Below are 27,948 nucleotides of genomic sequence, written 5' to 3'. Positions count from 1 at the left end.
ATAAATGTATGTTTAGCATTTTGATGTACCAGGTTTAACACAGTGGCTAGAATACAGTAAATTTTAAATAGATTTTTTTACACTTAATTATTTTTCTTCCAACAAAATGAAAGACGGGGTTCAAGAATATGTGCAAATTCACATATTAAAAAATATAGACTCAATATTAGAATTAATAGACTTATTTGGCAAAAAATAAAAAGTCAAAGTGTCAGTGTGACATTCTTTCCCTCACCCTGCCCATAATTCATTATGCGAGATTATGACTATTAATAGTGCTATTTGAGGAGGGAAACACAGGAACTCAGAAATAAAATTCATCGCTAACCTTTCTACTTAGCCCCATTTCAGAGATATTAGGAAATCATTATTATGTTTTTTTCACTCACATATTAAAAATATGATTTTAAATTTAGGGGCAGCTAGGTGGCACAGAGTACCAGATCTTTGGGAAGACCATAGTTCAAATCCAGACTCAGATATTTACTAAATTTTTGACTTTGGCAAAGTCATTTAATCTCTGACTCAGTTTCCTCATCTGTAAAATGGGGATAATAGTAAAACCTATGTCTCAGAATTTTGTGAGGACCAAATGTGTTGTTTATTATAAAGCATTTAGCACAATCCCTGGAACATAGTAAGCACTTATGTGAGCTGTTATTGTTATTTAATTTACAGCATAATATATATTTAAGATCTATTCTGGTAAAGGAAATACCATGGGGAACACTTCATTATAACAAACTAGCTACTTGCCTTAAAAGGAATGTACATTAACAAAAAATTAAATAGAGTCAATCTACATATTTCTACATGAAATAATAATCTCTGATTAAGGAAATTGAAAGAAATTTATTGGTTCTTTGTTAAAAGTAGGTTGACAATGAAATTAAATAATGAAATGCAATTTATTTTATGCTACTTTGAGAATTTTAAACTCCAGGTCACCTCACAATATAATACACAATACTTTCAACCACATCTTTACATAAAACATCTTATAAAATCACATGACTATACTCAAAGAACAATGATTATATTTATAAAAAAAAAAACTAATGAGTAATTAAATTAAGGTGCAGTAGCTTTTTATTTTCAAATAAAATATTAGCACCATACTGGATAAAAATGGTCTAAAACTATTGGTTGGGTTGTTCTTTTTTCTTAAATAACTAAACGTAATTGCCATCCCCTCAACAAAGTATATGTGTTAATATGTAAAATCAGTCTACTATATGTAATTGTATTTTATCTTTTGCATTTTTCTCCAGTAAAGAAAAAGAAATTAAAAATCTTCATAAAATAAAAAAAAAAAGAAGTAACTCAACAGTGGGTCCCAACAGATGCAAAAGTAGACATTTCGCGACGTATGGTACTAAAAGGAGAGAGCTCTAGTTCTGTGGTATACTCATTATCATTGTCATCACTGGTCACTGTTGAAGACTTCTGAATGCACTCATCACAGCAGCAGCAGCAGCATTCCATAAAGGCCCGACTGAAAGGTTTGCAAAGACAGAAAAGGAGAACAGGGGTGACACAAGACTTAAAAAACAAAAGAAATTGACTGATGATATGGAGAAGGTCCATTGTCTGCTCAGAGACTCCTGTAGCCATGTAGGCTGTCACAATGTTGCAGATATTCTCAGGAATGATGCAAAATCCATATAATATGGTCAAGGCGACTACGGTGCAGTTCATCTGGCTTTCAAGCTGAATCTGTCTCTTGTTCCCTCTCGTGCAAGCTTTCTCAGCTTTGCGGATTTTCCTTGCAGTCACAAGGGAGCAGGTGATAGTGAAAAGTGTGGGCAAACAAAAATAGCAGCCAAAATACCACCAGAGTCTTGCACTATCGTAAGTGAGAGCTAAGACATAGATTGTGTCCGGGAGCTCAGGGGAAATCTTGATGACACACCTTTCTGCTGGAACTCTGTCGCTAAAACCCAGGTCTTCTTTGCTGAGCTGTCTCAAGACAACCTCCGGGAGTGCTAAAAGTAGAGCGCCAACCCAGATGACCGCGAGCTTGGCAGTGGTAGAACTACAATTTTCAATCATTTCATAGTACATCTGAACATTAGTGGCAGCCCTGAAGCGGTCTATACATAGAGCACATAAGGTGAATGTGGTGACTCCCAGAGAAGCAACCTGTGAAAGGGAAATGGAACACAAATTTAATCCATTGGGAATACCTCAGGCACAGACAAGTGGAACACAGCTAGGTCATCAACTATTCAAAGAAGGATACTGGGGTACCATGGTTTGAAGAATGGAAGTCAGGATCCACAGATTCACTTGACTCATCCCTGAGATTTAACTTGAATATCATATCATAGATACATCTGAGTTTGAGTCCATATTCTTTTCATTAAGAAAAATCAGCCTCCACAGTCTCCACTTTAAGAGAGTACTACTACAGCATCAAGCCGCCTTCTATATGAAGCTCAGTAAGATGCAGATAGTGAATCGCATTATTACTTGAAGTACAGGTCTTAATATTTTGTGGGTAAATGGGATAATTTAAAAATAAATAAAATAGGCCATCAAGAAACCCAGCAACAAAGAATTATTGTTGTTCAGAAGTGTCCCGCTCTTTGTGACCCCTTTTGAGGTTTTCTTGGTAAAGACACTGGAACGGTTTCTCGTTTTCTTCTCTAGTTCATTTTGCAGATAAGCAAACATGCCCAAGGTTACACATAACTGGTAAGTCAGATTTGAACTTAGGAAAGTTAAATCTTCCTGATTCTAGGGTTGGTACCACACTGCCTAGCTGCCCCAACAAAAAATAGTATATTATTATAGAAGAAGCTGATAGAGATAAATCAGTAAAATCCAAATATCTAACAGATAAACCAAACCTTAGAAAAGTTCAGTAGCTTGTCGAAAGTTAGAGTAATTAATGGCAGAGCTAGGAATAAATCTCAAATGGTGCACTGAACAGAGTACCAGACCAGAGTCAGGAGGGCCTGAATTCAAATATGACCTCAGACACTTCCTAGTTGTCTGACTAGGCAAATCACTTAACCTGTTTCCTTCAGTGTTTTCATCTGTAAATTGAAGAAATGGCAAACCACTCCAGTATCTTTATCAAGAAAATCCTAAATAAGATCATAAAAAGTCATCACTGAAAAACAATTGAACAAAAATCTAGCTCCTAGTCTAAGGTTCTTTCCCCATCCCATGAAACTTCCCTCTACATAAAAGAATATGTTTACAAAGCAATTCACTAAAAGCATGGTAGGAATCTCTGAGGCATCTCTTCTAATTCTCTCATTTTGTAGATGCTCCAAAATGATTTTAAGGGACTTGTCCAAGATTCCCAACAAAGTAAGCCTCAGAACTGAGACCAGGTCCACCGAGTCAGAACCAGTGGGAGAGAAATACAGTATCATTGAGTACTACAATGTTATCAGAACTGAATTGGTCCCAACCATGTTTTTGGATGGGGATCTGCAGGATTATAAAGAATATTTCACACAAACGGATCCAAGCAAACTGCCTAAATATGAGGAAAATAATGATGATATACAATTCACACAATAAATGTACAACTCACTTTTGGTTGAAGATACTTTTTCTCACCAGCAAGATGGTCTTGACATCTACCATATGCGTTAATTAATGGAGTATTTTACAATGAAGCATCCTGTGGATTCCAATGATTGGGAAGGGGGAATATGGAGCGATATCTCTCTTTCTCTTTTGTTAAACATTCTAGAACTCCTTTCTCTCTCTCCAATTCTTTAGTGGTCAATGTTTTAAGGGAATGATAGAGAAAAAATGGTTCAGATACAATGGAGCTATCGAGATGGAAAATGAGGTAGAACTTAAACTTCTCATTTTGCTTAAGGAACCTGGAGCCTAGAACTACAAAACCCTAAAGTTGAAGAGAAATTTATTGGAAGACTGGAGAGTGATTTGGAACTATGCTCAAGAAGTTATCAAACTGTGCATACCCTTTGAGCCAGCAGTGTTACTATTGGGCTTATATCCCAAAGAGATTTTAAAGAAGAAAGGGACCTGTATGTGCCAAGTACTTGTGGCAGCCCTTTTTGTAGTGGCCAGAAACTGGAAACTGAGAGGATGCCCATCAATTGGAGAATGGCTGAATAAATTGTGGTATACGAATGTTGTGGAATGTTATTGTTTTGGTAAGAAATGAGCAGCAGGATGATTTCAGAGAGGCCTGGAGAGACTTACATGAACTGATGCTGAGTGAAATGAGCAGGAACAGGAGATCATTATGTACTTCAACAACAATACTATATGATGATCAATTCTGATGGATGTGGCTCTCTTCAACAATGAGATGAACCAAATCAGTTCCAATAGAGCAGTAATGAACTGAACCAGCTACACACAGGGAAAGAACTCTGGGAAATTACTGTGAACCACTACATAGAATTCCCAATCCCTCTATTTTTGTCTGCCTGCATTTTTGATTTCCTTCACAGGTTAATTGTACACTATTTCAAAGTCCGATTCTTCTCATGCAGCAAAATATCTGTATGGACATATATACAACTTATACTTTAACATATTTAACATTTATTGGTATACTAGCCATCTAGGGGAGGGGGGGGAAGAGGGGAAAAATTAGAACAAAAGGTTTTGCAAATGTCAATGCTGAAAAATTACCCATGTATATATCATATATATATATATATATATGTATATATGCAATGATGAACGATCACTTCCAAAAAAAAGGTAGATTACATTACATCATGCTTTAAGGTTTTACAGATGTTTTACATGTATTTTCTTATTTAAACCTTAAAACAGTTTTATGAGGTAGACAGGATTTTATTCTAAATTTCCTGCTGTAGTTAAAGGGAAGCATAAGTGTAATTTTCCTTTTAAAATAGCTTAGTTTTCCTTTAAATTCACTTATATTCCAGATGTTATGAAATGAATCTGAATTATAAGTCTATTAAAGGGTTCTTCTCAGTGGTTTTTCCAAACTATAATTAAGAAACATCTATAATGAATAAATTGCATGACTCAGTAATTAACTCATAAAATCATTTGAATATTAGTTGGTGCCATCTAAATTTTGCTTATCCAAACTTGAAATGCCTTCAGGGTATGGTCAATACAATGATTTCTATCATAATTTTGAATACATTTGTTTATGTACAACTCATTAAAAATTCTCCGAAGATGAATGGTACAATTATGGACAATTATAAAACTATCATTTATACTGAATCTTCAGTATTTAATAGCCGTGTCTGATTGATAAATTTCAATGTCATTACAAAATGTTATGCTTTTCTTTGAAGCAGTGTCCTGAGAGAAATGATATGAATAAGATGCAATCTCTTATTAATTAAACTGCAACAGGAAGAATAATTAAAAGTGACAAAAACAGAACTGTAAACATTTTTAATAGGCAAGACTATTATTAATTTAGTAAATTTTCAAGATCAGAGAAAACTCATATTAAAAAATGAATCATAATTAGAAAAATCAGAATTTGATTTTCAGGACATATTGAGCATTTTAAAAGGGGTGACACACAAGTAGAAAAGAAAGGATGCCAAATGTAAAATGCTAATTAAAAAATTAAATCAATTCTATCCTTTTCATGTTAGAAAGAATGCTAAAAGTACATCTTCTTTCATACACTGTCCAAACAATTGTTTCTGTTCTATAGAACGCTTAGTAGAAAAGTTTTAAGTTCACCATTTTTGGCATGTGTGAGCATGGAAAAAGATGTCCCTTTCTGCTAATTATAGAGAAGACATAGAGTGAGCTCTTGAAGATCCATGATAAAAAGTTGTCCTTTATGAACTCCATATGCCCTCCTCCCTTTTCTGAATGGCTCTGGTTTTACTTCCAAATAATACCAGTATTTAGAATTTAAAACTTAGCCCAGTGCTAAAAAAAATGACTTCAGTCAATTGTAGATGATTTTGTTCTCTCAATTTTTTGCACCTCCTTCTTTGCCTTTCTTATGCTTTTTTCCTACTATCTTAATCATTTTAATTTCTCTTTTTCCTCCACGTGGCCTCAGACACTTATTAGCTGTGTGACCCTGGGCAAATCACCTCACCTGGATGGAGGCCATATTTGAACTCAGGTCTTCCTGCCTCCACACCTGGCACTGTATCCATTGCATTACTGAAATGTCTCCTCTTTCAGCCAAACTGGAAGCCACGTATGTGACACTCCACCTCTGCATCAGAGAATTCCTAATTTCCTTCAGGGTTCAGTTCAAGTGCCATCTCCCATAAGATAATCTGTCCTTACCTTTCCTCCAATAAAATTTACTATGCAAAGATTTGTATTTACTTATTAGCTGATATATATTTATTTCCTCCTAGTAACATTTATATTTTTGAGTACCATTTTATGTTTGTCTTTGTATCCATAGCACTTCAGTAGCATCTGATACATTCTAAGTAGGGCCTTAATAAATGCTTAATGAATTAATGAAAAGATGAATTACTCTATGGCTAGGGGGGCGGGATATAAGAATATAACACTTTTTTAAGTCCATGAGCCATGTTCTATCATGGATTTAAAAAAAATAACTCAGTAGGTCTTAAGTAAAATAAAATAAAAAATGTGCCCTAGAGTCAGGATGATCTGACTTTAAATCCTCCTTCAGACACTAATTAACTGTGTGATCCTGAGCAAGTTGCTTAACCTCTATTTGCCTCAGTTTGCTCAATTGTAAAATAATAGTACCTGCTTTCAAATATTGTTGTAAGGATAAAATGATATAATATTTGTGAAGTGCTTAGCATGGTTCCTGTTATATAGTATGTGCTATATTGTTGTTCAGTCCTTTCTGTGTGTCCTAGCCCCTTCTTGGGGTTGGTTTATTTTTTGGCATTTCTTTCTCAAGTCCATTTTACAGATGAGGAACCTGAGGCAAACAGTATTAAATGTACTGCTGGGGATCATGCAGCTAGTGCCTGAGACCATATTTAAACTTATGAAGGTAACTCTTCCTGATTCCAAACCTATCTATTATATCACTTAGCTGCCTAAGTGCTATATAAATGCTAGCTATTATTATTGTTATATTTATTATTATTACTTGAATTCTTACATATAGGAAGAAAGCTATCGTAATACATTCACCAATAGTGATTTCAAAACAAATCATTTTTCTAAGCTTTCACAAAAACACAATATATATAAAACACCTTTATTTCTTGGTGTGCTACTGTGTACTTTATAATCTCAGACTCCATTTGTCCCACTACCCAATCATCCAACTTAGTTCCAGGGAGTGATTTTGGACAAATATCAAAAATTTGACCCATTGGATTTTGTTTTGTTGTAGTGGGGATATTACATTAAATTTCTTCTCATTCAAAAAGACTGAAGGGAAAAAAAAAGCAAAAGTATTCCTCAGGAAGAGTAATCTGCTGGGATCCTGCCATAGAAATTGATCCACCACTAAGAGGTTTAATACAAACAAAACAGGGGAAGGGAAAACAATTGGGAGCAAGAGTAAGCCAACTGTGAAAATGATACTGTTGAAAGAGACAATGAAGGCCAAATAAAGGTACCACTGTTATAAAACAAGTAAAGCCCTTTGGAATCCTTCTAGTACAGATCAATAATTCTATTTCAATTCCAAAAGGAAGAAGAATACACAATGATTGTATTGAGAGAGAAATCCTTATTTTTGAAGGTCAACTTAATTGTAAGCTTGAAATCCCTGTAGTGCAAAAATTTAATCAAAAGTTAAGTTTAGAGAGAGAAGAAAATATTCCTTTTAAATACAGCTTCAATTTTCCTAAATTCAAGCTCATTTTCATTTGGTTCCAGAACAGTTTGTATTATGCATTAGAAATATGTTGAAATAATATGAACCTATGTACCATTCTTTGTGTACAAAGTGACCCTCTAAGACTTAATTTTTGTTGTTATTGTCCTTGTTGTCACAGACCTCTTTTATAGATTGATGAAATATTTGGATCCTTTCTCAGAATAATGTTGTTAAATGAATAAAATGAAATATATAAGGTTAAAAAGAAAATGAAATTAATTATATTAAAACAGTTGTCAAAATGTTAAAAAAAAAGTTTAGGGATCTCTGTTTAAGAACTCCTCCTCTAAAATAAGAGTATTAGTTTAAAAAAACATTCATTTTAACTAAATGTTAAAGCTTTTCCTTCCTCTCAGTCATCTCTCAATGCCTGATTGTAGAGTAAAGGTAATTCTTGGCTCTACAGGAGTATGCCAGAGGAGAGAGATTAAATGTCTTGCTTGTGGTAGTAGAATAAGTATCCACAATGGAATTTGAATCCAGATGTTCCTAACATGCTAGATATAGTAACAAATAGTTCATAATAAAGAACCTGAAAATTTGCAAACTCACATCAATGCAGTGATATAAATGGTTCAAGTATTATTATCCCCATTTTATAGATGGAGATTCTGAAAGATTGTGTGATCTATAATCACAAAGAGAGCTAGTAAGTGTATGAGTCAAAATCTAAATATGGGTCTCCTGACAGCCTATTATTATATCTCACTACTCCATTCTGGCCACTAGTACCAAACTAGAAAGCCTTCAGCTATACAAAAACATTATAAGACTGTTATCTGAGACAGGCTACCTAAATCCAGAAACATTTATCACTAGAATTTGGCTATCCAAATAATTTTTTCAGCTATAGAAACCCAAAAGAACCGTGTATAAGATGATGAGATGTTGAGCTGTTTATCCTAGAGATGGGTACTCACACTGATAAAGTTAGAGAACTCTCTCTCCCTTCCTCACCTCTCCTTCCTTCCTTCCTTCCTTCCCTCCTTCCTTCCTTCCTTCCTTCCCTCCTTCCTTCCTTCCTTCCCTCCTTCCCTCCTTCCTTCCTTCCTTCCTTCCTTCCTTCCTTCCTTCCTTCCTTCCTTCCTTCCTTCCTTCCTTCCTTCCTTCCTTCCTTCCTTCCTTCCTTCCTTCTTTCCTTCCTTCCTTCCTTCCCTCCTTCCTTCCTTCCTTCCCTTCTTCTTTCCTTCCTTCCTTCCTTCCTTCCTTCCCTTCTTCTTTCCTTCCTTCCTTCCTTCCCTCCTTCCTTCCTTCCTTCCTTCCTTCCCTTCTTCTTTCCTTCCTTCCTTCCTTCCCTCCTTCCTTCCTTCCTTCCTTCCTTCCTTCCCTTCTTCTTTCCTTCCTTCCTTCCCTCCTTCCTTCCTTCCTTCCTTCCTTCCTTCCTTCCTTCCTTCCCTCCTTCCTTCCTTCCTCCCTCCCTCCCTCCTTCCCTTCCTTCCTTCCTTCCTTCCTTCCTTCCTTCCTTCCTTCCTTCCTTCCTTCCTTCCTTCCTTCCTTCCTTCCTTCTTTCCCTCCCTCCCTCCCTTCCTTCTTCCTTCCTCCTTTCCTCCTTTTCTTCCTTCATTCTGCCCTTCTTCCTCTTTTCTTCCATTTTTTCTTCTTTCCTTCCTTCTTTCTCCTTTCCATCCTTCCTTCTCTGTCTCCTTGCCTCCTTCCTTCTTCTTCCTCCCTTTTCTTTTCTTTTCTTTTCTTTTCTTTTCTTTTCTTTTCTTTTCTTTCTTTCTTTCTTTTTTTTTTTGTTTGCTGCAGCAATTCATAAAACTACTTACTAAGTTGGAATTCTCAAGATGTATTGATGTAGGTAGACAGAGTACCTACATTGATATAATCATACAAGTTTTGAAATATTAAAGTACCACTGATTAGTTATTCTTATGAGACTAACAGGAAAAAAGAGGATGAATACTGAGTATAAAATTCTAGAATTACAATATTTATATCTTATCTAGTCTAATTCCTTCTGTTCATTGATAAAGAAACTTGAAGCCCAGACTTTAAGAGATTTTCCTAAAGTGACACAGTAAGTAGGATTTCTAGTATTTGGAGTGAAGTCCATGAACAAAATCCAGTGGTTATTACACAGTGCCATGTTCGAAATGCTTTTATGTGTATCCTAATGTCTTGGTTTAGTAGGTGATGCAGTGGAAGCCAGGAAGACTTCTCTTCCTGACTTCAAATCTGAATTCAGATACTTAGTAGCAATGTGTTGAGCAAGTTATTTCACCCTGTTTGCCTCAGTTTCCTCATCTGCAAAAATGAGCTAGAGAAGGAAAGGCAAACTTTTCCAGTATCTTTGCCAAGAAAACCCCAAATGGGGTCAGAAAGTGTTGGCCACGACTGAGAATAATGAAACAACAATAATCTATTTAACACTTTTCAGCATTGAAAAGCAATTTCTTCTTCAAAAAAGAGTTCCTGAACACCAAGGGAGATATTTTGTTTCTCTTTTTTTGTGATATTCAAAGCAAATGGTATATACCTATCTATCAGACTGTAGTGAATCGATAATCTTTTATGAAAAATTTGCACTTAGAATGGATGTAAATAGTGACACTGAAAATGAAACACTTAAAATGGGCTAATTAAATCAAAGTCAGGACAAAATAAAATAGATTGTTTTATATCCACAAATATATACTTTTCTAGGGTAAAGATTTCATGGCTAGCCAGGCAGAGTAAAGAAGTTCTTTCTTCCTTTTTAATATCAGTGAGATTTTATTTGACATGCAAGCATACTCAATGAGTCATTAAAACAATGTCAGACCATTTGGACAAAGTCTATTTCGATAATATAATTACAGTCTTAAATTCATGACAAGATTATATGAAAGAAAGGAGCAAGACTGGTATAATAGCATCATTTTTAAAAACTTTTTCTTCTAGTCTACTAGCACTCTTGCATAAACTTTGAAATAATCCTAATCACCTTAAAGTGGTCGCCATTTAGAGAGAATCATGGAAGCAACATGATACAATTAAAAGAAAATACATTTAGAGTGAGAACTATGTTTGGATTTCAGTTTTTCCACTAACCAAATCTCACATTGGTCAAATTCTTTAATTTCACTTAGCTTCAGTCTTCTCATGTATAAAATAAGAAAATGGTACTGGGTGACTTCTAAAATGACTTCAGCTCTACATACATGGTCCTGAAAAATGCAAGGATTTTTCCTCCTTAATGGCCAAAGATCAACTTAGCCAAAGCTTCCCACCAATCATAGTACCCATAGTATAGTATGTCTAGTTTGTATAATGAAAATTTAGTTATCTCCCACTGAGGTGCTTATTGAGCAATAGTTCAATCAAGAGTATTCCTTTATATTGAAAAAAATACATAAAAGAAATATCCTTTGTCTTAAACTAAGTCACCAGTAGGAATTCATGGGAAATAACTCCAACAATCAATATTTTGTGAATAATTAGCAAATGATTTCAAAATAGAACACATTTGCTAAAATAATTCTCCTCAAAGTCTTTGTTTTTTCTTAGTAATCCAATGATGATGTTCCTAGTCCATTAACAGCAGCATTTGTACTTAGATTTTTCCCCCCAATGGTGCTAATAATTCCATTGACTTATTAACATTCTCTTAACTTCCCTTCCTTGTCACTGATGAAACACATTGCATGCTATCCAGAGTATAAATTTAGAGATGATTGTAAGTCTCCCACCACTCAACACATGCTTATTAAGCACCCACTATAAATCAGGTTCTATGAATACTAAGGAAAAAAAAAAAAAAAACAAATAATCTCTGTCCTCAGAAAACTTGTAATTTTTTTTGAAGGAAGAACAACTTGTACATTGATAAGCAAATTATAAACACACACACTGTATTACTAATGCCTTGATGCCATTTTTAATAACTTCAAAAGTATAAATGTTACAAACTTACAAAATTTCAAAGGTTATCATTTAAATGTTTAAATATTAATGTTTCTTATTAAAATTCAATATAACCACCATCTGTACTATATATTGCTCTAGTCAGTTTTAGAGCTTTGTAAAAACATCAACTGCTGCTCAATGACTGAAAAGACTGCATTTGTAATCATAGCCTTAAGATCATCCAGGGAATAAGGTCTTGATGAATACATGACAGGTTTGACATGACTTCACAACCAAAGGTCTAACAATGACTGACTAGATAACTAAGGTGGTCCAGCAAGAAGACTTCCTCTTCCAATCCACCAGTTTCTAAAATTCACATCCAAAATTGCCACACAAATACATAATGACAAGGTGTTCATCTTGTGAAAATTAAAATTAAAAATGTATTATTCAAAATTAACAAAACTAATGAACATTAAATAAACTTCCCAAATGATTTCTTGTAAGTTTTTATTATACTTTTGATGTTATTAAGGCTTAAAACTATACTAAAATGTGTGTGTGTATGTGTGTGTGTGCAAGATAATTTTGGGAGGGAGGAGGGAATGAAAAACTGAAAGAGGCTTATAAAAAGTCTTTCCCCCAATAGAGCTCCATTTATGTATGAAATTACACAGTCAAATTCCTCTCCGTGTGGTCCAGAAGATGTAATTTATTAAAAGCCCTGACATTTGAGTGCTGGATTTGGAGTTAGAGAAATATGGTTCAAATTTCAAAAATCATGAGCTTGAACAACTCATTTAACCTCTTGAATCTTTAGCTTCTTCATTTGAAAATGAAGGAGTTGCCTAAAGGTCCCTTTCAGCTCTCAATCTATCAGATGATCAGGTTCATAGATTCTTTACCCAACACAAGCCTGATCTGAGACGATAAGATTGCCTCAGATAGGAGAATGAAGGGTCAAATAGGAGAGAGCAGAAGATAGAACATAGTAAGACTTCTAGAATAAAATAAAAAGATGAAACACTCCAAAAGAGAAAAAAAAAAAGAGTGTCAAAACTAAACTTCATCTATTTCTCAACTTTCCCTAGTACTACAGAATCTGACTATGGGACACTGAACACACTGAAGTGCATCAGCTCATATAAGAATCAAAGTGGGGGCCTCGGTAGCCATTTTAGCACCATGGTCTACCCATCAGACACAATAAACGCTATTAATGAACTAAAAAAAGGTTCTTCTAGACCATTTAAGATTAAACCTCATCCTGTGGCTGTACCTTATGCAAATTGCCACTACACATTAAAAAACTTTTGGAAAGTTTTCATGGAAAATACCTGTGTTCTCTTTCTAAAATGGAAAGAGTGGACTTTAAGATTTATCTAAAATGTTTTTTTTAAAAACCCACCAAAACCTAAGGAACAGATTGTTTTCATTGAAAGTAACTGTTCTGATATAGAGAGATCAGTAGCCTAGTCAGAACAGAATGGTCTTGGTTTAACTACTAAGTGTAAAACCTTGATAGTAAGCCTGAGGGAGAGTCTGGACCTTTCCTAGAAGGGACACTGGGCCTGGGCCAAATCACACTGTGTCTCCATATCCTTCTCCCTAACATTTTTTCAAAGGTGAAATCAGATTGATAAGAACAGTAAGAACAGCCCTGAATTGGAAAATAGGCTACAAAAGGCAACAAATAGGCTAAGAATGGAACAAAAAGCCACATGGAAAGGTAGAGGGGGCAGTTCCATCCATTCTTGCGGAAAACAGAAGAAGATATAAGTAGATTCTTGGTGTTTTCCTTGGAAACTAGCACCATTTGATGGGTGCTAAACCTTACTCCTTATGTCATTATGGTAGTATGAGGATTCCTTGAGAGGCTAGAACCTTTAGAGATCATGACAGTTTGTCAAAATTTAAAGACAGCTTTCGAATTTGGACAGTTTACATGAAACTCAATTTTTCCCTCTAAAAAAATATGAATCTTCCTATTGTGGCAAAAGGAGAGGATCCCTTTCTGAGCACCCAGATTTAAATCTTAATTTTAATATTCTCAATCTAGATGGACTTTCTTTTGAACTTTCACCTGTAAAATAAAAATGGTTAAATTATCTCTGTTAAGTCCCTTCCTCTTCTAGATGCTACAATCTATTTTATAGATTTTTTCAAGGATGAATGAGATAATATACATGAATATATACAATAGAACTTAAGCTTCTTGAGAACAGAAACTTTTGTTATATTTCCAGTATCTAGTATGGTATCTGACTCATTGTTTTTTGTTTGTTTGTTTGTTTGTTTTAATTGGGACTGTGATTTGATTAGTATAGGGAATTTCCAGTGAGGGAACTCCCTCCACCAAAGCAGATAGTAAGGTAGTTGTTCTGCAACTGAGCATTAACGAGCATATGGTTAGTTTATGTTCATTTTTTCCAAGAAAATTAGATATTCTCAGTATAAAGTTCTGTTTTCATTACATAGGAAATTTAAACCATCCTAATTTTTAAATTAATGCTTCCTGTCTAATTCCACTTAATTCTTACTCTTCCTTCAAGCCAATTTCAAATGTCATCTCTTCCATAAAGCCTTCACTTACTGTCATGTTAAAGTATCCACAAATAATTGTCCTCACTTCTGAATGGTATAACATAACACTATAGATCTGCCTTAAGCACAAATCAGCAATCTAAATTATACTTATTGATATAATCACTCTTCTACTAAACAATATTCCATGAGGGACCCAATTGTGTTTTTGTCTACTTTGCATTCTTTTATCCCATCATCTACAACAGTACCTTTTTCTTATTAGGGATTTGGTGACTATGTACAGAATGAATTTATTTATGTATACCTTCACTGAATATTTCTGAGTTGGAACTATTAACTTTGTAATTAAAATGAAATATAACTTTTAAAAATTCTAGCAATGTCCTAACTTCTTCAAACTTCTCTAAACAGTTGAGCCAGATGTCACTTAAAGGCAAGGTAAATGGTAACAAGAAAATAATTATCAAAAGATATTCATAATTATCCAAGTTGGACTATTAATATCATAATCAAAATAAAATATACTTTTGAAAAATTCTAGCAATGTTCTAACTTCTTTCAACTTCTCAAAACAATTGAGCCAGCTGTCACTTATGAGTAAGGTAATGATAACAAGAAAATAATTATCAAAAGAGATTCATAACTGGCACATTTTATACCCAAGAGAGCAGGTAAAAGTTAGAAATCTAGACACTCATTAGGAATTCAAGAGTAGGTTTCACCCTAGTCCTTCCCAGATGAACAACCTTTTCAAAATCTATACAGGAGGCCTAGAAACACAGTCTACTGATTTCATTTGGAATCCCCTGAAACCTGCTTTGACATGGTTAGTTCTTTCTTCCTTTCATTCCTTCTCCATCCCTATAAGGGATAAAGGAGAGTATCAAGAGAGCGTTGGCATTATTTTTTTTTCAAGATAAGAGACATCTGGAACCAACTTTTATTTCTTCTATCATTATCACTTCCTAAGACTCCAAAAGTGTGAGTGGAATAAGAAGTTTGAAATAGGAGTCAAGAATGGCTCCTCCCATCTCAGGATCTTTGGTTAATCATGCTCTGTGATTAATCAGCTATCTGGATGGTCATTTAGTCTGAGTAGTAATAAGAAAGATAAACTTAAAGATTAAGGTCTTAAATGTGAAGATATCCAGTGGGTCAATTACATTAAAATATTTATTTTGCAGAAACTAGAATCAACAAATAGCCAGATATTTCTTCAATAAACGCATTATGTAGTCGATCTCAGCCTGAGGGACACAGAACCTCCCAAATGGCTTGATGCTTCCTTAAATGCATCATTTTTTTTTTTAATCACTGATCCTGTATACAATATTCTAAGTGGAAAAGACTTGGAGGGATATAAAGAAAGTTTTATGAATCAGGATCATAAAATAATCTTCTACACATCTGTAAGGTTATGAAGAATTTCAGATTCTGTTTATAAAAATAAAGCATACAAAACATAATCTGTAGTTGTGAAAATTTAAGCTAAAAATAAAAATCCAACCAGGTCTTAAAGTAGAAATAAAATCCAAGCAAAATGTCATGCAAATGTGAACTAATACGAATGTATATAAAAACAGGGCAAGGATAGCATACAGAAAAATAATAGTTTGGTTCAAATGAGTAGCTATAATTTATGCCGTAATCTAGAACTCATGCTCTAAACTGATCTATTTTGTGGTCTCTCTTTCTCTCTGTGTGTCTCTCTGTCTCTGTCTCTATCTCTATCTCTCAACTACATTGAGTATTTAAGCCATATGAATTATCCATAAAGTTTACCAATAATAATGTATTTGGTATGCTGAATATAATAAAATAAATCTCCTATTAGCTTTCTATTATATTTTATAACAATACTAAATAGAGGTAATTTTAACTATGTATATATCTATGTCGGTTTATGTATATATGAATATGAATATATACATACATGTTTAAATAAAATACACACATATGTAAATGCATATATACACAGCTGTATATATATAAATATCTGTGTATGTATATGCATGTGTATATATGTATGTGTATATGTATATTTTATACATATATATGTATACATATATATATATATATATATATATATATATATATATGTATACATATATATATATATATATATATATATATATATATATATATATATATATATATATATATATATATATATATATATATATATATATATATATATATATATATATATACACATACCCCTACTTATACTGTTTGGTGATATAGTAGATAGAGAACCAGGCCTGGAGTTAGGAAGACTCACCTTCATGAATATAAATCTGGCCTCAGGCACTTATTAGCTATATAACCCAGTCTAAGTCACTTTGCCCTGATTGCCTCAGCTTTCTCATCTGTAAAAAGCCTCAATATTTATATGTACACATGTATATGTATGTATATATGCCTGTGTAGATAATACCTTTATACATAGCCAAATGTACACATATTACATATGTGTATTATAATTAAAAATTGAAAGCTAATTAATATCTACCACAAGGAAGAATAATTAGCCAATTCATAAATGGTGTTTCTGTTTCTGTTTTGTCAGCAACTTTAAGAAAAATCTGTAGACAGCCATAAATATGGCAAAGGGTTCTTAAATCATAGTATTTATAAGGCAATGAATAGAATGCTAGACTTGGAGTCAGGAAGACCTGGATTCAAACCTCACCTTAATCACTTTACTAAGCTGTGCAAGTAAAGCAAACTTTACTAAGCAAGTCACTTGCTCATTGTGCCTCAACTTACTCATTTGTTAAATGAGGTTAGTTTCCATAGCCTCCCCACCATCTTAATGCCTTTGTACACATGATCATAATCTAATGAATTAAAGAGAGACTATCTAGTCCAAATGATATCTAATCAGAAATCTTTTCTAAAAAAGATCATAGATAAGTAATCATTGAATTTCTACTTGAAGACTTCCAGTAAGAAGAAACATCTCTGGGAATGATCAAGTGTATAAAACTCAAATCAAAACTTTTGCAATGCTCACAATTATAATATAAGCAGGAGGGTTAATTGTAATTAATTGGTGTTTTTAAATAGTAGGGTAAACAGAGTATAATGAATCCATTTGCTAACTGTTCTTTGCTGACCATGGGCATTAGCTGGCAGTTTGGTCTTTAGCTATATCTTATATACAAAAATAAATGTTGACCATGAAACTAAAAATAAAACATTTTCATTGGCAGACAAATACTGAAAAGGATTATAAATAGATAAGTAATAATGCAATTACAAGGAAAACAAAATATTTTCAAAACAGTGTATTCAACAGAGAGGCCTGGAGAGACTTAAATCAACTGATGCTGAGTGAAATGAGCAGAACCAGAAGATCACTGTACACTTCAACAACAATACTGTATGAGGATGTATTCTGATGGAAGTGGAAATCTTCAACATAAAGAAGAGCCAACTCACTTCCAGTTGATCAATGATGGACAGAAATAACTACACCCAGAGAAGTAACACTGGGAAGTAAATGTAAACTGTTAGCACTAATATCTGTCTGCCCAGGTTGCATGTACCTTCGGATTCTAATGTTTATTGTGCAACAAGAAAATTATATTCACACACATGTATTGTACCTAGACTATATTGTAACACATGTAAAATGTATGGGATTGCCTGTCATCGGGGGGAGGGAATAGAGGGAGGGGGGGATAATTTGGAAAAATGAATACAAGGGATAATATTATAAAAATATATATATATAATAAAAAATTAAAAAAAAAACAGTGTATTCAACATGAGAAGTGCAATTTCACTTTACAATATTTATTGCTGAAGATCTGGTCATAACATTGCATGAATCAATTTAAAACAATCATACTTTGGGGTTAACCAGAAACTCAATTAAATTAATTGAGTTGTGCAATAAACACATATTCTATGCTTGAAAATAAGAGGATCCTTCCCTAATGTCCTTATCTTTAAACTGAGATAGTGGGACTGGACCAGACTTGATTTTAATTCTAAAGATATAACTCTATGGAGTTGAATATCTATGAGATAGCATTAAAAAGAACTGAATTTAAAATCAACCAAATTTCAACTATAGATCTTACCACTATGAATACCTTCTCCAGGTTAATTTTCCTCACTTGAATGAAAGGATTGTGCTAGATGATGTCTGTAGTCCAATCTGGCTCCAAATCTACGCTCAGTCATCCTGATATAATGCTTCCTTTCTAGTCACTTGAGTGTCTGCTATGTACTACATACTAGGTTAGCTTCCAAATAGATAAAATAATTCATCAGATTCAATCTCTATCTTCAAGGAGTTTACAGTGACTAAGGAAAGAACTGGCAAATGTGTATACAAGTAATATACAGTAGAGAATATGAAGGAATTAGTCATGGTATAATACAAATTTTATAATGTATGGAACTGAGGGCTAAAGGGCATAAATTCGGATCCCAGCTAAGCTACTTATTTATTATCTAATTTTATTTATTATTTAATCTTAATCACTTCACCTCTACACTCTTGGTTTCCTCATCTGTCAAATACATGAGTGAGACTGAATTACTTCTCAGGTACCATTTAGTTCTGAAAAATATGATTTTATGAAAAGTATCATAAAAGAGAAAGGCATTAGCATGCTCCACTAAATTGGCTGCACAAGACCCCAGAGGGGTACATCATTAAAGGAAGCAGTTGGTTACAAATGGGTGGGAATGAATGATATTACGTTAGGGTTTGACAAAGCTATAGTGAATTTTGATATCAAAGACACTTATTAAAAAATCAAGAGGATACCATGTATTGTAGGACTATTTGTATAAATGAAATATAAATTGAAGTTTGGAAGAGGAAAAAAATCAAAAGTAAAAATGAAATTACTACATTGTGACACAGACAGATCTTTTCTGTAATATTATATTCAGTTCAATATGCCACATTTTAAGGAGCATATGAACAAGCTAGAGTGTTTAAAGGAGTATAAGGATGGTAAGACATGTAGAATTTATGATGCAGAGTAGCCCTGAAAAGGAAAGACAGGAGAACCTGACCACTATCTTCAAATATTGGAAGAGCTCTATCTGGGATAAGATATTTATTTTGATTGGCTCCTGAGGGTAGAATGAAACCCTTGAATGAATTACAAAGAAGGGGATGTTGACTTAATATAAGAAAAAACTTCCTAAAAGTTAGTTGTCCAAAGCTGCAACAGTGGCTTTAGGAGATTGTGAAAGCCACATCCCGGAAAGTATTAAAGTAGAATGGAGGCATATTTCCCAGGGATGTCGTAAAGGGGGTGCAGGTCCTAAGTGAAATTTGGATTCTTTCTAGATGAAATATGAATTCTTTAGTCCTGTCTACTGTTAAGATTCTCTGATTTCTGGTTTTAGGCATCATGGTAGCTACATGGAGATGTAACTCAAAATAGAGCAACTTGAGATGAGTCCTGAAGAATGCATAAGATTTGGAGTAGATAGAAGGACTAAGAAAAGTCATTTTAAAAATGGAGGGACTAACATGAGCAAAGATACAGAAACACACACACACACACACACACACACACACACACACACACACACACACACACATACACAACCCACACAGAGTAAGTTTAGGAAGTGACTGGAAAGAAAAATTTAGAGACACATATGCCAAAAAGGAAATAAGAATAGAAAAACAATGTGAAAGGGGAATATGTGGTTGAAAAGTAAAATAACTGACAAAAAATAGTAGTGCTGAGGAATAAAGATGAAACATAGAAAGTGAAAAATATGAATAAGAGATATACAATTTCTGGGTATTTTTAAATAGGTATTTTAAAGCAGGTGGAACAGAAATTCTTGGGAAAATGTCAGGCGAGATACTATAAATAATTTTTAGTTTCATTTAAATTTTTAAAGTAATTTTGATAGTTTTGGAGTATATAAAATGGATTGCCATAGAATCACAGAATTTCAGAATTTGAAGGAACTTCAGCAGCCATTCTAAACTCCTATCTGAAAAATAATTCCCACCAAAACATATCCAACAAGTGATAATCCAGCTTCAGCTTAAAGACTTCTAATGGAAGGGAATCGGTGTTGTACATCCTTCATTCTTGAAGAGGAACAATAATATCAACAGGGTGATGTCTTGATTTGCAAATAAATTGGTTTAGAGTCTGAGACAACACTCATTCAGTGAATAGAGACTAGACAAGAACAGAAATATAACATTAATAGAAGTAGCCCTTTTGGGTAGTTCTAATTCTAAGTTTTTTAAGTTTTAAATTTAAGCCTTTAAGCTTAAATTTGCCTCTTTGCCATCTCTAACCACGACTTCTGAGGCCAAATAGACAAATCTAATCTGTCTTCTGTTATTCTTCTCCAGTATATTAGCCAGCTTTCCACGTTTTGTATCATCTACCATTTTAGTGGGTATGCTTTCAGCCAAGTCATCTGTGTGGATCTATGCCTTCAGTTAAGATATTAGTTTAAAAAAAAATTAAACATCAGTGGGCCAATAACTGATTCCTGAGGCAATGCACTGGCCAACTCCTACTAGGCTGACCTTAAAGCACAAATGAGTCTAGCCATTAAACATGTTCTGAGTTAATATAGTGGTATTATCACTGATTCTATATTTCCCTATGTTTTTAGAATTGTTTATGATACTTTATCAAATACTTTGCTAAAGTCTGGGTAAACTATATCTGTAGCATTCCTCCAATGTTCGAGGTTAGTAACTATCAGAAAAAGAAAATATGAGTAGTCTGCCATAACCTATTATTGAAAAAGTCATGCTAGCTCTTCATAATCACTGTTTACTTTTCTCTAATGCTCTATTCTAGTAGCTGCTGGGTGGTATATTGGATAAAGTACAGGGCTTGAAGTCAAGAGAAACTCATTTTCCTGAGTTCAAATATGGCCTCTGATTGTACTAGTTGCATGAGCCTAAGCAAGTCACTTAACCTTTTTTTACCTCAGTTTCCTCATGTATAAAATGAGCTGGAGAATAAAATGGCAAAGCACTTCGGTAAACAAACTCTGAAGGGGAGGAAATGGGTCTTACTGGACAAAATGTTCTATTTCAGTCATTGAAGTTAAGACATATATTGTGTATGTATATTTTTGTTAAATTTAAGAATATCATTTAAATGGATTGAGAATTTACTTTTTTTTAATGGAACGGAGATTATTCCTACAAGCCACTGAGCTTTATTAAATTGAGCATCTTTTAATTTTTGTCAGTTTATGAGAATCATAGTACAAAAACATAAGACTAGAGGAAACCTTTAACAATGGAGTGAAGGCAATTCATTATGGTTAAGGAGTTTGTATTATTCAGAGGTTTAAATCTGGAATTTTCTGATTCTTATAAAAGGAGCTGATTAAAAAGTAGGGAAAGAGGGAGGGAAAGTTAAAAAAAATACTGGATACAACTTTTACTACATTGATTTTTGTTTTTGTCAGTAAAAGGGATGCCACATGCAATAAATGTCATGAAACTTTCTATTCTTTGTAAAGATGTGTCTTCTAGAGGCAGAATTGCATCTTCCTTTTGCATTTTTGGTAGTTATAGTTTATGGCTTACACTTGCTGATAGGAATTTCAATAACACTTCAGATAGTTTGGTATTTTAAAATCTTCTTATTAAATAAATACATTTTAGAAATCTTTTTGGCAAGAGTAAAAGCCAGAGTAGCAATAAAGAACATCTTGGGGAACAAAGAGAGAGATAAATCCCCAATTTAAAAAAAAAGAGTAAAAAGACACAAACAAAATGAAACCCAAGCACAAAAGGATTGAAAGTACCAAAACACAAGAGAACCAAGGTTGGAATCTCAGCAATGAAACTTACTAAATGATTTTGTATCTGTGGATTTCAGTTTCCCCAGAAATTGTAGAATCATGAGCTACTATTTACTATAAAATCAAGGTTTAGAGTAAGGGATCTCAAGGATCCCTTTCAAATCTAATTTCTACAATTCTATTTTTTAAGAGAGTAAGGGGATAAAAGTCAAAACAAGAACTTTTTAGGAAGCAGAAGAGTAAACGCTGGGAGCAGATATCAAAAGTTCCACCCCCTCCAAGAAGACACTAAGAAATCAGAGGAAGCTCAATTAAAGTAAAGTAAATATATACATATATATATATATATATATATATATATATATATATATCCACAAATATCATATACAATATACCATAGGATTATAGACATAGGAGGTCTTTTAAGTACAAATTCCTCATTCTAAAGATGAGGAAGCTTTGAGGTCAGAAAAGTTAAATGACTTGCTCAGAATCACTTAACTAATAATTATTTCCATTTGAATTCCAACTTGGAGCTTTTTCACTCTGAGATCAATAATCTCACCACAATACCGTCTTGTATTTCTTAAAATGTCCTACAGACAATAAGCATGTGTGTCTATGACACTATGCCCTTCACATAGTAGATGCCTAATACATGTTTGAGTTGATTTTAATTTCACCACTGACTAAATGAATTGTTTTTTCTATAATTCTCAACTACTTCTGAATTACTTTTTGTAACTTTAAGACATTCTTTTTCTCCTGAGTTTTACTCTGAAAGCTCCCTTCTTAACTAGGTGGTTGTGTTGTGTTCCTTTTACCTTTATAGGTTTTTATTTTCCATTTTTCTAATTTTCTTCCCAGTTTGTACAAGTTTCTGGTTTTATGCCAGTCTTTAATTTTCAGCTGAAATCATGCTTCTTTCACTTAAGGACTATTTTTCTGTTCACCCAAGAGTTTATCTTTTATCTGTAAAACCCATATCTATTCTACTATCATACATAAATGGAATCAGAGCAACCTTTATATATAATGGATCTTGACAAGTTAACTAGCAAAATTCTCATATGCCCAACTCCTTTAAATTAAACAATTCAGAAATGAATTGTCTAACAGATAAATCCTGTATTTCTAAGCTAACTGCCCCCTGGCAACAGCTGAAATTCTGGACCTTGTGTAAAGAAATGATGACAATTGATTTAACAAGCATGGAATGCAACTATATCTATTCCTGTCAGGCTGATAAAGCATGCAATTTACTGCCTTCTGCTTTTGGTTCTTTTAAACAGGATTGGTTTTCTTAGTTCACTTCTCCTCTACCTTATGTACAGGAATAATGTACCAGGATGATCCTGGCACTGTTACTAGGCAGAATCATGGACTACTGTAATATTTACAGATTTCAATTCTTTGGGACCTTAAATGAATTGGACAATTTGAATGGAGCCAAGCAGGGGCCAGCTGGCTGAGAACACAACTGGCAAAGGAGCACTTGGGCACTTTCCAATGGCTGTTGTTTAAATGAGAGGCCATTTTAAAGCAAATCCCAACCACTACACTCAAGGCAATAATTGCAGAGGGAAGAAAAGTTTGTTTTGTTGTTTTGTGTATGTGTGTGTGTGTGTGTGTGTGTGTGTGTGTGTGTGTGTATGTATGTTACTGATTATATACCCAAAGTTTTCCATTTCCCTCTTGAGAAAATTTCAGTTACTAAAGGGTTTTTTGTTTTTTTGTTTTTTTGTTTGTTTGTTTGTTTTAAGTAAAGTATCCCTTAAAATCAGTGTGGAGCACAATGTTACATGTAACAGAATTTGACTACCACCAACAAAAAACCAAAACAAAAAAACCTTGTCTCTTGATAACCACTCTCCTTTTAAGCTTATTTCTTTAAAGGTTGTGGAATTAAGGAGAGAGGGGAAAAAAAAAAAAGTTCCATCACTTTAGCATGGAAGACAGACACCTTAGGTGACATGGGAGATTGTGAAATATATTTAAATATTTAAAATGAGGCCAGTTATACCTTTGTAGGAAACATTTTGCCTCAAACCAAGTTCTTAAGAAGGAAAAGAAAGGAGAAAGTTTAGTTTGGTGATTGATGATTCATATTTTCACATCTGGACACAATAGATCCATCCACATTTTCTGAGTGGAAAGCTGGGGGTGGGGGGAAGGGAAGGGGAGGGGATTGAGAAGACACAAAAGTTTCTTTCCTTGTCCTGCTGAGTTCTGATGGGCAGGCAGTTTGTGTATCTCAGCTGCCAGTCCAAATGTATAAATATGTCACAGTGCCAAAGCGGGCAGCTCAAAGGGCATACACAAGCACTATCCAGACTAGTCTAGACATTCTATCAGCAGCTTTTCACCCCCAGAAGGTGGCAGATGAGTTTAAAGGTGTTAAGCAAAGCCTCCAGTAGAAGCAGGAAAGGTGAGACAGGATGTAAGGGAAGCAGAACTAGAGGGGGAAAGGAGTGTTGATCAGGGAGTGGGGGGGTGTGCTGAGTAACGCCTTGAGGCAACACACCCACTTAAGGGATTGTAAGGCCAGTGGTGATGACCCACAGCAAGGCTTTATTACCTCGAGATAGGGCACGATCTTGCAGGAGAAATCCTCTAGAAGCCATTTCTTGGTGAGCTCATGGAAGATGACCAGCGGCAGGCAGAAAAAGATGATGAGGAAATCCCAGAAGGCCAGGTTAGCCAGGAGGGAGTTGGAGATGCTCCGCATGTAGTAGTTGTGGCACACGATGCACATCACAGCCAAGTTGCCTATTATGCCGGTGCCGAAGATCACCACGGACAGACACATAACGGCGTAAGCTCCGTAGGACTCCCGGGTCAGCGGATAAAAGGGGTTCTTGAGCTTGGGGCGCCGGTTCGTGCCGTTTCCCCCGCGGGGGCCGCTCTTCTCCTGGAGTGCCCCTTCAGAGGATCCGTTTAAAGGCAAGGCTTTAGCGGCGGTAGCCACTGTCTCCTCCTGCGCTTTTCTATCCACAGTGGTTGCGCTCCCCGAGATAGGGGGACTGGTCAAGGGGTCACCATGGGGTTTCCCCGCTCTCCTCCACCTGGAGAAAGGCTCCAGAGCTCCGGGGTGCGTCCTGACATTCTGCTCCTTGCTGCCTCCTCCATCAGTATCCTTATCACTCTTCTCTTCGGCCGTATCCAAGGAAAATCTAAGGGCAACCGGTAGCTCAATCACCGCTGCTCTAAGAGGAACTAGCCAAATGTCAGGCCGCCTCTCAGGGGGGAAATGCGAATTCCTGTGAGCCCCTGCCAGGTCCCCGAAGGGAGCCGTTAATGCATTTCCTTCTTTTTCCTCCTTCTTCTCTTTTTGTGCTTTGGCTAGAGCTGTTCTCCTGGGGCTGCCGGACAACACTTTCTGCAACACGTCTCCCGATCCCCAAACTTCCCAGCCGCGCTGTTCCGGGCTCAGTGCAGGCAAGTCTTTCTTCCCTAACCTGGTCTGGTTCCCAACGGCTAGCGCAGGAGAAACCGCGAGCTGCAGCAGGAGCCAGAGGCGTAGGGTGCAGAAGAGGGGCGCGCCTGGGGGCCGCATGGCTCAGCGTCGCTCGGACCTCGGGGCTGGCAGCGACTCCTTAGGACCGGCACCTGCTGCCCAATTTGGCGCCGAGAGTTAGACACATGTCACTGCGGGATGAGCTCCTCGGCGCAAGGAGAGTGGCTTCCCCTGGGCCCACGAGGAGGAAAAGGCTGGAGCCCCTACACTACTCCGTCTGACGTTCGGTTCATTCCCTTAACTAAAACCGGTCTAGGCTGAGCACCACCAGCGGGGTCAGAGTGGGGATCCTCCTTCCTCGTAGGAACAGGGACTGACCTTTGAAAAGTTGCAATCAACGCCTCTGACTATTAACAGCATTAATGTTACAAGTGGGAAAGATAAAAGCCCCCACCGAAACCCAACGCTCCTCCCTCTTTTTTTTTTTTTTTTTTTTTCCCTATGACTCTGCCTTCTTGGTAACAGTTGCTCTGGCTCTCCCGTTGTCTATTTACATCCTCTTGATGTTGCTTTATCCCGTTGCAAGCAAAGGTCTCCAGAGATAGGGAAGAACAAGTCCCTCTCCCCCAGACGATTGCTCGCCTAAGACAAGCACCTCCAGCACCTCTCCTAGTAAACAGGTTGCGTGGAGCCGTACTGGAAAGCGAGTCGCCCTAGAAAACTCTGGCTCCGCCTGACGTCTGGGACTAGCTCAGCTGTGACGGTTGGGGAGAGCCCGGCAGCTGGAGTCAAAGTTGCTTCCTCTCCTGCCCCAAGTTGCCCGGGGAGCAGGCCAGGCTGTCCGGTGACCAGTCCCTGGAAAGGACAAGGCGCGGGGCCGCGGGCTCTCCCGGAGAGCTGACTGCACTGGCACCCGCTGGAGCATGAAGTGGCGACTGACTGCCGGAGCACCCCGGGTGAAAAGCGCTGGGATTGAAACAGCTGCCACCGGGGCGGTGCATGGCCGGGGGGAAGGAGGAGGGCTGAGCAGTGGCTCCAGCCGCCGCCGCCGCCGCCGCCGCCGCGCGTGTCCGTGAGAGCGCACAGCTCCTCTCTTCTTCCGACTCTTCCTCGGAGAGATGCTGGTTTATGAGGAGACGGGTTCCCCTGGTGGTTTAGGGCTCACTAAATCCACACAGACCACATTCAAGCCCTTTGTAATTGCTTCCACTTTCGGGAGGAGAGAGGGGTGGGGGCGGGAGGGTGGAGAAGCCAAGCCCCCCCAGGGTTGGGTTTCGGGGTTAGGGCTGGACTCGGGTAGTTCTTCCAGCTGTTGTAACTGGTCAGACGAGTCTGATTGCCCGGGCAGTCGAGAGGGGCCGGAGCCGGGCCAGGAAGGTGCCCATAAGCGAGCCACCCAAAGCTATCTTAGCTACTGAGCATGCCCAGGGCAGAGCCACTGGGAGTTGCAAGGTGCGGCTCGCACTTCCCTAGATTTTCCCAGGAGCCGAAGGAAGAAGCTGGAGAAACGGTTAACTGCTACTGGGAGTGGGAAGGACAATAGGAAAAGTCTCTGCAGCGTGGATCCGCTCTTGCTGGGCTGCTAAATTAACAAGAGTCCATCCTAAGGGACCGTAAATCCACACAAAGAACGTTTCGAATAGGATGTTTGTGGAGAGTGGGAAGTCCCGGCTCGGCCCCACGCCCCGTGTGGGCAAATTGGGTGGGTATTTGGGCTTCCTGGTTGTTTGGAGAAGGGATTCAGTGGGAGACTCTACACAGGCTCTAGTTTTCTGGTGCCTTGACCCAAATGAAGAGGAAGCCTCAGGCTCCACAGCTTTTTTCCCCAAGCTTTGCCAGGAAAGTCTCGCCTTCCTCCGTCCCCCACACTCTCCGTTTCTCCAAGGAGGACCAAGCCCTTGTCTCTGTTTTCCTTCTCGGCAGCAAAAAAGACTCTGGAAATTATCTGAATTTATAACCCTCTGGTCTGGCCTGAAAAACAGATCAGTGCCTCCCCTAGCAGATGCCAGTAATAATACATTAACATCTCTACTTGCCACAGTCCTGTATTGTCTGAGACTATGCCAGTTATGCTTAAAAATACAAGAACTGAAACTTGACATTTCCATTGCCTGCCTTGATACCAACTGAAAAAATAGCTTGAATGTCTTATTCCACCGCAAAATTACAAAGAAAATGTGTTGGGACTGGTACCCTAAGTAAGGAGAATAGAGAACAATGCTGTTAATTAGTCCACCTTAGAAAACCTTTGTTATAGGACCCTCAATTACACAGTAATTAGAAAGATAAGACTCCACAGATTTTTAGATGAAGGAAACAAATGAGGTAAATGAGCCACTAATACCAAGGGAGAGAGGAAAGTGGGGGAGGGGAAAACTGGTCAAATTGCCTCTCTACCCACCTTGACCATTTCTGATTATGCCCTCACATCCCTCCAATGGGTTGGTCTTTGGGAAAGGGAGGGGAGGAGGAGAGGAAATGAAGGTGGAATGAGGAAGGCAGAGATGCTCAGAAGTATCAGAATCTGAGTAAAAGCTGTCAAAATAAC

The 27,948-nt window shown here is 36.5% G+C and overlaps 1 protein-coding gene across 1 annotated transcript; it reads right to left on the bottom strand.

Moving 5' to 3' along the window:
• Positions 1-832: 832 nt before the first annotated feature.
• GPR37 (G protein-coupled receptor 37) lies at positions 833-26,792 on the bottom strand. The gene is made up of 2 exons (XM_074268057.1): positions 24,522-26,792; positions 833-2,142 (listed from the first exon to the last, which is right to left on the bottom strand). The coding sequence occupies exons 1-2, from the start codon at positions 25,497-25,499 to the stop codon at positions 1,324-1,326; spliced, it is 1,797 nt and encodes a 598-aa protein (XP_074124158.1). The 5' UTR covers positions 25,500-26,792; the 3' UTR covers positions 833-1,323.
• Between the last annotated feature and the right edge of the window lie 1,156 nt (positions 26,793-27,948).

The sequence above is a fragment of the Sminthopsis crassicaudata genome, chromosome 5 (assembly GCF_048593235.1).
Source record: "Sminthopsis crassicaudata isolate SCR6 chromosome 5, ASM4859323v1, whole genome shotgun sequence".
In the NCBI taxonomy this organism is placed as follows: domain Eukaryota; kingdom Metazoa; phylum Chordata; class Mammalia; order Dasyuromorphia; family Dasyuridae; genus Sminthopsis; species Sminthopsis crassicaudata.
The sequence above is the reverse complement of the archived record's forward strand: the minus strand, read 5'-3'. Positions and strand labels throughout refer to the sequence as shown.

Bases quoted from the DNA above. Each gene is read 5' to 3' on its own strand.
- GPR37 (XM_074268057.1), bottom strand. From the start codon at position 25,499: ATGCGGCCCCCAGGCGCGCCCCTCTTCTGCACCCTACGCCTCTGGCTC. The intron at 2,143-24,521 runs GTAATAAAGCCT...TCCCTTTCACAG, and splicing joins AGATCGTGCCCTATCTCGAG to GTTGCTTCTCTGGGAGTCAC.